The sequence below is a fragment of the Rhineura floridana genome, chromosome 1 (genome assembly GCF_030035675.1).
Source record: "Rhineura floridana isolate rRhiFlo1 chromosome 1, rRhiFlo1.hap2, whole genome shotgun sequence".
In the NCBI taxonomy this organism is placed as follows: Eukaryota; Metazoa; Chordata; class Lepidosauria; order Squamata; family Rhineuridae; genus Rhineura; species Rhineura floridana.
Genome location: NC_084480.1, coordinates 81649191 through 81661429, shown reverse-complemented (window position 1 = coordinate 81661429; position 12239 = coordinate 81649191). Strand labels below are relative to the sequence as shown.

At 38.5% G+C, this 12239-nt stretch overlaps 1 protein-coding gene across 5 annotated transcripts in view; it reads left to right on the top strand.

The window, feature by feature from the left end:
* CEP120 (centrosomal protein 120) overlaps window positions 1–12239 on the top strand; it is a 44306-nt gene that overhangs the window by 15562 nt on the left and 16505 nt on the right. For 4 of the 5 annotated variants that reach the window (XM_061625014.1, XM_061624977.1, XM_061624985.1 and 1 more), the window contains exons 10-17: window positions 641–790; window positions 1880–2062; window positions 3869–3965; window positions 4044–4196; window positions 5703–5792; window positions 8006–8098; window positions 9246–9407; window positions 11956–12078. In XM_061625014.1, coding sequence (XP_061480998.1) covers window positions 641–790; window positions 1880–2062; window positions 3869–3965; window positions 4044–4196; window positions 5703–5792; window positions 8006–8098; window positions 9246–9407; window positions 11956–12078 — 1051 coding nt within the window. The remainder of the gene's footprint in view (window positions 1–640; window positions 791–1879; window positions 2063–3868; window positions 3966–4043; window positions 4197–5702; window positions 5793–8005; window positions 8099–9245; window positions 9408–11955; window positions 12079–12239) is intronic. The other variant, XM_061624995.1, reaches the window with a different exon arrangement.

Genomic DNA, 12239 nt, shown 5'->3' with positions numbered 1-12239 from the left:
TAATGCCCCCCATTTCCGTATGTTCATAACTACCTAGGCCAATAGTACTGAATGAAAACCTAATAAATGAAGCTGCTGTCATCCTCACTTCTTGTCGTTTGTATTACAATTTTAGGGTAGTCATTTATTGTACAATGCTTAACCTTTTAGGTTAATTTGTGCTCAGTCCTGAGCTTAAACATTGAATGAAGGTTTACGTTGTTCGTAGCACATAGAAATATGTAGTCTTATTACACGGAATGGTTGGAAATCCATTATGTTTCTTAGAGGTTGCTATGCAGTGCATCCTCTCCATTCAGTAATATTTTTTTAAAAAGTGTTTCTATATATAAAAATAAAAACTTAAAAAATAAAGCAATTACAGTAATTTAATTCAAAAAATAAATAACTTGGCAATTATAGAATGATCCTTTTCAGGCCTGGTTCATTATCCATATTTGGAAAAAGGGAAATGAGTTCATTTCTTAATTTAGCCTGTAAACCTCTTGCCATAATAAATGCTGCATTAGCAGAAACTGCTTTTATTTTCCATGTTCAGACATGTCATTATTTAGTTTGAAGTCCATTTACATACAGGTCCTGAAGACGCAAACTACTAGCATTGAATTTGGTTTATTTATTTATTTTCCTTACTCAATAGGTACTCATATCCCTTCTTTGGTAGTGCTGCACCCATTATGACAAATCCTCCTGTGGAAGTAAGAAAGAATATGGAAGTGTTTCTTCCCCAGTCATATTGTGCATTTGATTTTGCAACCATGCCCCATCAGCTTCAGGATACCTTCTTCAGGTAACATATGTACCGAGGGTGTCATTTTCATAATCTGTGTATGTGTGCATTTGCTTTTATGTGAAACTACATTTTGAAATGAGAGGTTTCCTTTTTCTAGTGGTATGGGTGAGATCCTTTCTTCTTCATGAAGGGCAGGATGCACAGCTATACACAGCCCCATGACAGGAGCCAGGTCTCCATTGTTTCCAAATCCATAGGGGTAATGGAATAATAGATTGGATTATAGTGGTTTTACCCAGGTATAATATGTGTGCAAAGGTGGGCTGCTGCATGCCTGGCCAGAGGTTTGGGTTCCTGCTTTGCCAGACAAGGAGCTTGCCCAGCATGGTAGGGGTGGATGGAGAAATGGACTTATGTTTTTCTGTGTGTGGTGTTCTCCAAGTGTTGGATTAGGGCCAGCAAAGCACATTTGGTTATCTAGCTATTGGTGTGATTGCACTTTTCTCTCTGTGTGTTTCTTGTGGGGATAGGATTCTGCCCTATATCATTCATTGACTTAGCTTGAAGCCTGTAAACCTGTTTTAAACCGAATGTACTTCAGGGCACCTATAAACTGATTATACTCTGAAGAAACACTACTTGCTCACTAAAGCCAAAGCATTGGAATATGTTGTTGAACTTTGACTCATAATGTAAAATATTTCAGAATGGGCTTTTACTGTTAATAGCTAAACAATAGGAATGGGAAAACCTTGAGATAACAACTTCATCATGGTTATAACCTAGGATTGTTTCCTATCTTCAAAAATTCAAAAGACATGGTGACAGACGGAGTTAAAGTATATCACACAATTGTATATTTCTAAGATGAAAAATTACTGTGACTGTTGTGAAAGCCGTTGACAAATATCTTTGAACTTTTTCAAGTGGTTTTATTTTTACCATGTAGTGGCATTCATTTCTGCTAATGCATCTGTATCAAAATCTCCAAAATGTTATAGAAATGCATCTCTTCTCTTCTCCCCCACCCCCAACCTGGCAAACCATTTCTTGCATCCAGTATATTTCTGTTGTTCATAAGTGAGAATCAGCTTTGGAAAAGACCCATCAATGAGAACAGAGTATATTCTCCTTTCTGTATTCCAGGTTACCATTGCTGGTGGAGTTGTGGCACAAAGATAAGACGACCAAAGACTCGCTTCTAGGAATTGCAAGATTGCAGCTTTCAAATGTTTTGGCCATGGAAAAAATCCGTTTTCTAGGTGCTAATGCGGAGCAGTGCTGGCGTCAGACCTTCAGTGAAACAATCCCTGTTACAGCAGCACAAGGGTACAATGTGTTTTGAGAAATTGGCTTCCTTCGTTAAAGCTGGTCCTGGTTAACACTCCTGTAGACCTTTTCAAACATCTTTTTTTATGTAGTAAAAATCTTATATTTATTTTTGATTGAGGATATTGCATCTCATTTTTACAAACCTAGAAACCAAAATGTGTTTTTTGAACATCTAACTTTTAATTTGGACCGCCCACCTATTGGTGGAAGAGGATGATGGACAAAGAAATCAATGGAACAGTTGCATGAGAAAGTGCATCACTGTCATACTTCTGTGATGTTCACAAGCTTTTAAAATAATACACTCAGCTGAATTTGCAAAAGTAATATTGTGCTACTTTTCAACTTGTAGATCTGTGCACAAAGGTTCTAAATGTAGTTTTCTTGACCAGTATTTCAAGGATTATCGAACTTGGATTTTTTATTTATGTAATTTTCTAATGGTGAATATACTTTGAATTTCAAAATATATGTTTGCGCAATCAAACTTTCTAGTGTTTTGTATAGAAAATTCTCTTCCAAGATAATATTGTACATGGGTCATGAGTGTACCCAAACCTAGTAACCGCTAGATGGCAGTCCTCTAAACCTAAATAGCTTTAGCACTTCATGTCAAACTCAACTCACTGATGCAAAAGTGGCTGTAGTCCTATGTATCAATTTGTTTCATGGGTCAGAGTTTTATTTCCCATAACTAGCTACGTTACCTGATAATATATTCAGTGCATTTGCATAGTGAACTATTTAACCATTATAAAATAGATAAAAGGAAACTTGGCAAACAAATGTAAACTGTAAAAGATTTGCTGTATGCAACATGGGTTTCATTTTTAAAAAATTTCTTGACACTTCCTGACTCCTTAGTAACAGTACAATAGCCTTAAAAGAGTCTGGAATGTTTATTTGGTGAATAATAATTGACCTGGATGTGCCTCCCCTATGTCCACACTAGCCAGGTTGCGTATGCATATGAAGTTCAAACACTTTATCGGAACAAGTACTTGGTTCTGAAATTAAACTCTGTGTAGATATGCAGAAAAATAAGCTTTGGATCAAAAAGTGTTCTTTCCCTGGTACGTGGAAGGCTAATAGTTTCCTTCCTAAGCACAAAAAAGCAACAGATTTTAAATGGATTTATTGAAATGAGCATATGTGAATTCTGAACATATCCAGTTGCCACAAACCTGGAAATTTCCAAGCTGGTGCAGCAGCAGAATCTCAGGTGATGTTTGGGAAAGGGAGGAAGGAAACTGACTTCCGGTCAAGATCAATAGGAGTAAGAGAGAGACTCCAAACAGTTCTCTGAAGGCAAAACCTTCTGCACATCACCTGATAGCCAGCACCAGAACACAAGTGATAGGGAGGAGCAAAGAGGAAATTCAGGCAGGACAGAAGACTAGCTGGTAACTAGTATCTAAGAAGAATAGCAGTGGCTGTCACCAGTCTTTAGGAGTGCAGAGCAAAAAATCAACGCTCTGTGCTCCCTTAATAGAGCATCTATTCCTCTTCAGCTCTCAGTACTCCATACTCCTAAAAGAGGGTGATATGTCTTGGTCAGTTATCTGGTTGCCATGATCTGTTGGCTTCTTTAATCTACATGAAACCTGTCTAGTCCTCTGGTCCCTTTCCAAGGGGGGAAAGGAAGAGAGGAAAGGTTCCTTTAGAAATGTAAGAATTATGTTCGTCAGAAAGTCAGCTTTTTTTCTCATACAGTTTCTTATTCCATTATAAACAAATGACGGTAGACAGCAATATAAGTTTCAAATGGGAGAGGAAATTGAATGTTTTGGTTCTTGTTTGTAGGCCAAGCAACAGAATAGCAGATCTTTCATATACAGTGACTCTAGAAGATTATGGGCTTGTGAAAATGCATGAGGTTGTGGTGTCTGATTCTTCTCAGGTAAATGGAAATACATTCTTTCATCTTTAAAGAGGCACAACTTCATTGAAAGTTATCTGACAGCATTTCCATGCTTAGTGTTTAGGTGCTAACGTGCCACCACTGGTTCCTCCACCTCAGCCGCATAATGTCCCTGACGTCCATCCAGAGCCACGAGAAACTCTAGAGTACAAAGCAGCACTTGAATTGGAAATGTGGAAAGAAGTACAAGAAGATCTTTTTGAAAACCAGGTTTCTTTATATTTATATATAATATATTTATATATTTGAAAGGGGAACTACAGGTCCCCTCTTACCAAAAAGCAATGTGGGGTCAATCTTTTACCTAGGTTTATTTTTATTTACTTAAGACATTTATATACGGCTTAATCATTTCCATTTCTAAGCCATGTACATAAAAACAAGCCATACAGAAAATGAAACAATAAAAGCCATCTTAAAACCAAATAGGTTGCAGTTCAGGTTGAAACAGGAGTGGGAAAGATTTTTATATTGGGCCCAGTCCTTTAGCTGTGTGTCTTACAACAGCATTGTATGCTTGGCAGATTTACTCTGTTACATTGCCTCTCAAATACCTAAATGTACAAGGTGATGCCATCATATATGACTCCATAGTAGTCAAATACGTTTTTAGGTATGTCAGTCATCCCAGTCGTGCACACTGCCTGGGGCCATGAGGTAGTTTGGTATATTCTCAAGATATGCTTAGTCATTAATTCGTTGACAGCAGGCTGAAACTGATCTGTGCTTCAAGAATACTTTGAAAATATTCTTTATATTCAAGGACAACTGTGCCACCCTTGGATTTTTCAGATCACCTTGGAAAGAGAGTAGCCTGCATATCATAACAATATTAGCCTAATAGAGTGATTTTATCCACATTGACTTAATAGAGGGGCCTTACAATGTATTAAGATGTTCACTTTCTGCTACTCTAGTGACTTTTAAAATTTTGTTCCTCTTAAGTTGTTTTTTCATCTCTTCTGCTTCATTGTAGTTGGATTCAAGTGGAAACTTATTTGTATTTTTTCCAATCACTTTTAAGGGTTTCTGTATAGCACAGTGGGGAGGAGAGCATGGCTGGGAATCCAGTGTCTGTGAGTTCAAATCCCCGCTCGTGTCTCCTGGGTGTAAAGGGCCAGCTAAAGATCACCCTCACAGTGAGTGGCTCAGGGGTTACATGCCCTGCCACCTGTGCAGCCGTGGGCAAGCTGCAAAGTCCCAAGAAGCCCAGTTACCCCCCAGCTGGCAGTTGCAGACAAGGAAGGGGCTGGCTTGTGCAGCTGTGGCAAGCTGAGCAGGCCCTAGCCAGCTGGGAAGGACTAGCCTCAGAGGGAGGCAATGGTAAACCCCCTCTGAATACCGCTTACCATGAAAACCCTATTCATAGGTAGCAATAAGTCAGGATCGAATTGAAGGCAGTCCATTTCCATTTTTTACCTTTCCTACTGATTATGATAGCTTCAAATGTAATTTAACTTTGTACTGCTATGAAAAACTATTGCCTCTGTCAGTTTTCATTTTAAAATGTGAGAAACCTGTAATCAATTTTCTGTTGCCCCTAGAGGTGCCATCTTCACCAATAATAATGAGAGTTCTCTGTATATTTGATCTGGAATCTATTCAGTGTATCTGAGAATTTAATTTGAAATAATTCCATAATACTGCTGAATGGATTATGTAAATTTCATGGTTTTCAAAGGAAAATAATTTAAAAATGGTGTCTGCTTTTCACAGCTGAAGAAGAAGGAGCTGGCTCATATGCAAGCTCTTGCAGAAGAATGGAGGAAACGGGACAGAGAAAGAGAAGCATTGGTAAAGAAAAAAGTAAGAATTTTTCCTGTTTGAAATGCTTCACAGTGTAATGAACTATCATGATAGTTGGCCATGGTAAAGGTGATGTGTTTAGATATTTATTCACTAATAGGCAAAAAACCCTTGCAATTCAAGAACTTATAGCCAGCAGATATTTCTATCAAACTTTAAAAAGCAGGGAAATTGGGCAGCTATAGTGAATGCTCTAGGAGAGCAAGAGACCTGACCTCCTCTGTGAGATATTTTACTATCCTCCAAATTTGTAAAAATTTAAATACAATTTGGGTTGGTCTTTCACAGTCCAATCCACTTCCTGTGTAGCTTTGAAGAATTTGGTAATATGTGCCTCTGGGGTGGGGAAAGAGAGAGGGGGAGGGCAGGTTTGTATGGTTATTGAATTCAACAGGATTTACTCCCATGCAGCCATGCTTAGGATAGGTGAAACTGACCTGGGGGAGGGAGGGAAGGGAGGAGATTCAGTGGGTGGCACTGAGCAGAGGGAAAAGCCCTTTCCAAAAGGAAAACATTGTTAACAGTATCACTATCTTTTGGGATTTCCCCACCTTTTTATTCTGCAGCACACATATAGTCTCCCTCCCAAACTTAAACCAAAACTGACCTTCATTAGCCAAGCCAAACAGCTGTTAATCTGGTTTTTCGAACACTGACAGTTGGTTCATACTGAGTATGCCTGCACTATCATAGACTCCAATGTTAATTTTCTTAAATTAATTAAAAATCAGCCATTCATTTTTTTAACTTTTAAACTGCAAAAGGTGAAGGTCAGAGTATGGGGCAAGGTCAGTAATAGGATTACAGGTACTCTCTGAACATGGCTGATTTTTAATTTCAACAAATTATGAGACCACTGACAGAAAAGTCCAACAGGGGTCTGGATTTTTCACTCCTGTTTTAGACTTTAAAGTCTGGATTCTCTCTTAATGTTTTGTGTATTGCCATGAAAACGTACAGGGTTGTTAAGCAAGTGTTTCTGAGTTCAGGACAATAAGGTTTGTAAGATTTTGTTTTGAAATGAACTTATGGGAAGCAGCAGAATGGCATGGGGGATATCTTCAATTTAACATGGTGGAATGCAAGACATCCATGCTGGCTATAGTATACAGCCACTCCTGTGACTGTATAACTAGAAGCAGACCAGGACACAAACTGCAGTCCATAGACTTACACAAAAATACTTCAGGTAACAAACCTTAGATATACCCTGGAATGGTTTATGAATTAAGTTGCATTATTTTTCATTTCAGTTAAGAGTAGGTGAAAAAAAAGCATGTAACAATGCTAACCTTACAGGGCAATTTTATACTGAGGTAAGCCCCATTTAGTTCAATTACACTTATTCTCAGGTAAGTGTGTATAGGACTGTAGCCTAAGGGAGCGATCCAATCTTGAGATCTGCCAACGTGAGCAAGTTAGGGTCTAGTGGACCTGTGGCTCAGCTGTGGCTGTACTGGCATAAGTCATAATCTATGGCTCAGCTGCAGATACATGAGGGCAAGTCCCTCATCCCAGCTCAGCCAAAGCTGGCTAAGTCCCAAAAAGGGGGCATGGGAGGAGTGAGACCAGTCAGGGAGGACTGAGGTTGGATCCTAACTCTGTTTAGCTCTGTCATGTGACCTGGCAACCCAATGGAACTTACACCGGCAAAAAGACTGGTGTAAGTCAAACTTTTATTTTTAAAGGCTTGTTAACCTTCTCCCAGGCTTTCGCCAGCTCACCAGGCAGTAGCCTCACTCCTGAACAGGGTTTGGATCTGGTATACGTTATGCTGGCTTAATTTAAGCCTATGTAAATAACACTGACTTCTCATAGCTAGGATTGCTCCCTGACTCCTGGTGAAGGCTATTAGCATTGAAGGTCTATTGAATGTTAGACCTTCTGCATGTAAGGCAGATGGTTTGCCACTGAGCTATGGCCCTTCCCTTGTTCCCTTCCCAAGCTCTCATACATAATATTTGGAAACTCACTATATGCATTTGCCACTGAGCTATGGCCCTTCCCTTGTTCCCTTCCCAAGCTCTCATACATAATATTTGGAAACTCACTATATGCATTAAAGTCAAGTTGTAACTTGTTTTGTGGGATTTCAAGTTTGTCTGAAATCTGGCTTCTGCTGCAAGGATATATTGACTTACAAGGACAAATGCATTGTTCAGTTTAGAAATATTTTAATATTTCTTGTTTTCTTTAAACTGCTTATGTTCTAGGTGGCTGAATATACAGTTTTGGAAGAAAAGCTTCAAAAAACGTTGACTGACTTAGAGAAGCGTGAAAAACAACTTGTCAGTGCTGAAACTGAGGTAAACATACGCAAAGCAATGTTGTCCTTTGTATTGTGCTCATGGGAAAACCAAAGTTTGTATCAAAAGAACTATTCCACATGATTCTTAGAAAGCTGCCTTAAGCAGACCCTTGGTCTATGTAGCTCAGTACTATCTGCACTGACTGGCAGTGGCTCTCCAGGGTTTCAGATAGGAGATCCCAGGGATTGAACCTAGGACCTTCTGCATGCCATTATGTAACTTTTTTCCCATAGTGTGAGCTGCCTTGAGCATAGATTCTTATGGAAAGGCAGCATACAGATGATGATGATGATGATGATGTTCTACCACTGAGCTATGGTCTCTCCCCATCCTGAGAAATCTTTGATCTGATCATGAACCAGCTAAGCAACATCAGAACGTAGGAAGCTGCCTTATACCAAATCAGACCTATTGGTCCATTGAGCTCAGTATTGTCCACACTGACTGGCAGTGGCTCTGCAGGGCTTCAGACAATCCCTTCCTGGGGATGCTGGGGATTGAATGTTAGACCTTCTGCATGTAAGGCAGATGGTTTGCCACTGAGCTATGGCCCTTCCCTTGTGTGCCAGTCATCTTAGGCTTGTTTTGGGATTGAAATGTTTGCTTGCAATGGAATGTGATTTTTTCCAGTACATACTTCTGGAGTCTTTGGGGGTTTTTTTGTTCGTTGCAAGATTTAGGGTAGGTGGGAAAGCAAAGAGGAGCATAAGTCCTTATTCTATGTGGAAATATTTTAAAATATGCAAGGTGCAGTCTGCATCCATTGACTATTTCTGTATTAATATTATTAATATATTATTATTATTAATATAATATTATAATATAATAATAATAATTAAAAGTTACAAAGCCATCAGCTCGGGTAGAGAAATCACTGCTACATAGCTAGGAACTATGTTTTTCCCCCCTCCTCCTAACTCCATGGATATTGTGGAACACGCTCCACACAGCTGGGCTATATTTATACAGTATTGCTACAACTTTAAGAAAAGCTGATCAGGGAACTGCATCTGGCTGTAAAGCGTAGCCCTGAGAGTAATATGCCAATCAAGTGCATGTTCTAAATGAGACAATGTAGGTTTACATCTGGGCAACTTGTAGTGCTGAAATATCTGGTCATTGGTTTTTGTTTAAACGTTTTCAGCTCCAAAGACTGAAGAAAGAGCTCCAAGCAGAGCATGAACGAAACCGTCAGGAGCTTCAAGACGCAATGCGGCGAGTAAAAGAAGAATGTGTGCATCAGGTTGAGCTGGAGAGGTCAAAGGTCAGACAACTGGAAGAGGACAAGATCCGCCTACAGCAACAAGTGAGTGCAACTTATATTTTCCAAGTCATCTAAATCTTCTTATAATGCCAGAAATGGGTTTAACTTTTTACGAACAAATGCACTGTTAAAGCCCGGTTAATTAAGGTTTGTTTGAAGTACACTTGTGAGCTTATCTGAGCCTGGTAGTGCTCCCTGAAGGCACGTCTTATTTTTTAATGCTAAAGACCAAACTTTATGCATACAGTGTATCTTTGATGCTTTTAAAATGTTCAATGACAGATTTGTAGGAACCTCTGCTGGACCAAAGGCCCTTCCATATTTAGAAGGCACCTTTGAATCTAATCCACTTTTTCTTGCACTTGGCATATTGGGTTTACTCCACATCTTTATTTTTCTACATCTGTTTTGCTATGTTTTAAGAAAGAATTTCTCAACATAAACATGTTTTTAAAACTTTTAGCTCCGCAAGTAATTCAGCTATACAAATATTTCATTTTTCTCGCTACTGGTCTACGTGAATAATAAAACTATAAAACATTATCAGTTAATAATAGTCAGTCATTACATTGTTGGTGATAATATGCAAGACGCAGAAGGAAACAACATAAAACCATCAGCAGGTGACTCAAAAAGGCCTATCAGAAGAAAAAAAAGCACCCCTGTAAAACATTAGCAGAAAATTTTCAGATTTCCCAGGGAGAAATTTCTACTCCAAAATAGGGGCTGCCATTTTGAGAAGCCTTCTTTTTTATTATGTAATATTTATACTCAATTTTATAAAATAAACATACACTATTTAATGGAAATTTAGTAAAGAAAAGTAGGAAATGTAAAAATATCACATTGATATTTTGAAATTGCATTAACATCTCAGGGTCACTGTGTGAACTTCATGGCTGAATAGGGATTTTAACCTTTAGTCTCTGCTGTTCTTGTATGATGCTATATTATACAGCCACAAGAGTGGCTGTATACTATAGTCAGCATGGGTTTTTCACATTCCGCAATGTTAAATTGAAAATGCCCCCATGCCATTCTCATGGTCTTTCACAGTCCAATCCACTTCCTGTGTAACTTGGAAGAATTTGGTAACATGCCTCTGAGCATATGGTGACTGGTGGCAACACCTGCAATCAGCCCAAATAACAGAAACAAGACGTGCTGTGCTGATCTTGTTTTAGCAGGGAGGAAGCAACAATATTAAGACAGTTGATAGAATTGATAGTCAATTTAAATATGTTTGATTTACTTTGCAATTTTAGTGAAATTTCCTATAGTAAATCATTCACTTTTGCTTCTGTTTCTATGAATATGTGCAGTAGAGCAACACTTTGCAACACTAAAAAAACCTCCAAAAACAATTGTGGAATAATGGCGCTGACTGTTCTGCAGAATAGTTTTCAATGGACATGAGGAGTGTCTCAGTTTGCACAAGATAAAACAGTTGGAGGTGAAATATATTCTAGCAAAATTCTAGGTGTGCTCTATGTTTTTAATTGACCATGCCCACCTTTCCTTAAGTGGAGTGATTTAAGCATAGCAGGGTGAAAACATGCATCTTGGGCAGGCCAACTTTGTTTTTTCCTGCAGCTAGAGTCATTGCTTAAGTAGCAACATATTGTAATCGGTCTGATTTTACATCAAACTGCAGTTTCAGATTCAACTGTTAATGTGCCCAAAATAGAAATAGAACTTAAGCTCCAGTTTGAAACACAAAAGGCTGTTTTCACCATCATATGACATTGACCAATAAAAGGACTTTGAAATTAATACAAATAAATTTGACAGATTTCTAGGATGAGTAATGAGAGAAATATAATTTTCTAGTTTAGATTCTCTGTAGAAACAGTAGTAACGCAGAAAAGAAGCAAAGGAAGAAGAACGCCAACAAGCATACAAAAATGAAATTCTTCTTTGGAGATGGCAGGTGTTGCCACCACTCACCATATGCTCAGAGGCACGTTACCAAATTTTTCCAAGCTACACAGGAAGTGGATTGGACTGTGAAAAACCAACCCAAATGGTGTTTGCATTTTGACAAATTTGTAGGACAGTACAATATCTCAGAGGAGGTCAGGTCTCCTGCTTCCCTGGTGCATTCACTATAGCTGCCCAATTTCCCTGCTTTTTAAAGTTTGATAGAAATATCTGTTGGCTATAGGTACATTCTTAAACCTCTTTCTCTGTCGACATGCAGCACAGAATGAGTTGGTTTAAGCTGTTCCCTGATCCTGCCATAGATTATCTGTAACAGAATTCTTTTGATTTGTGTGCTTCTCTAGCTTTGTAGCTAAAGACTCTGGACAAAGGGTTATGTCTACCTTTAGGTGCTTCATACAAAGCCAAGGGAAATATGCCTTTCTTTCCATGTTTCCCTATGTCTGTATCTCTCTCTCACGTAAAATAACAGAGTCCCAAGCTCTTCCACTTAATTAGTCACTGCCTAGAAATAATTATATGTATTTCTTCTCTAATGATATTTATCCATTGTGTCTTCTGTCTAGTGGGCAAAGTGTTCCTTCCAGTTCTTTGTTGTGTCATCATCCAAGTGTAAACCATTTCAACATCTCTCTTTTTTTAAAAACAGCTCTCTGAGGGGGAAAACAAGCATAAGGCTCTGGAGAAAGAGTTTCAGCAATACAAGGAACAGCAGAGCAGCAAACCAGAAATCCGACTTCAATCAGAAATAAGTATTCTAACTTTAGAGAAGGTACGTGTATTTTTTTCAAATTTATCATACATCCCTAAGGCTCAGAATGGATAACAGCATTTTACAAATAGAGAGAGAGAGCATGTGAAATATACAAGAAAAATGTGAAATAAACTCCATATTTAACCCAGCCATGAAATTTGCAGCATACATTTAAACAA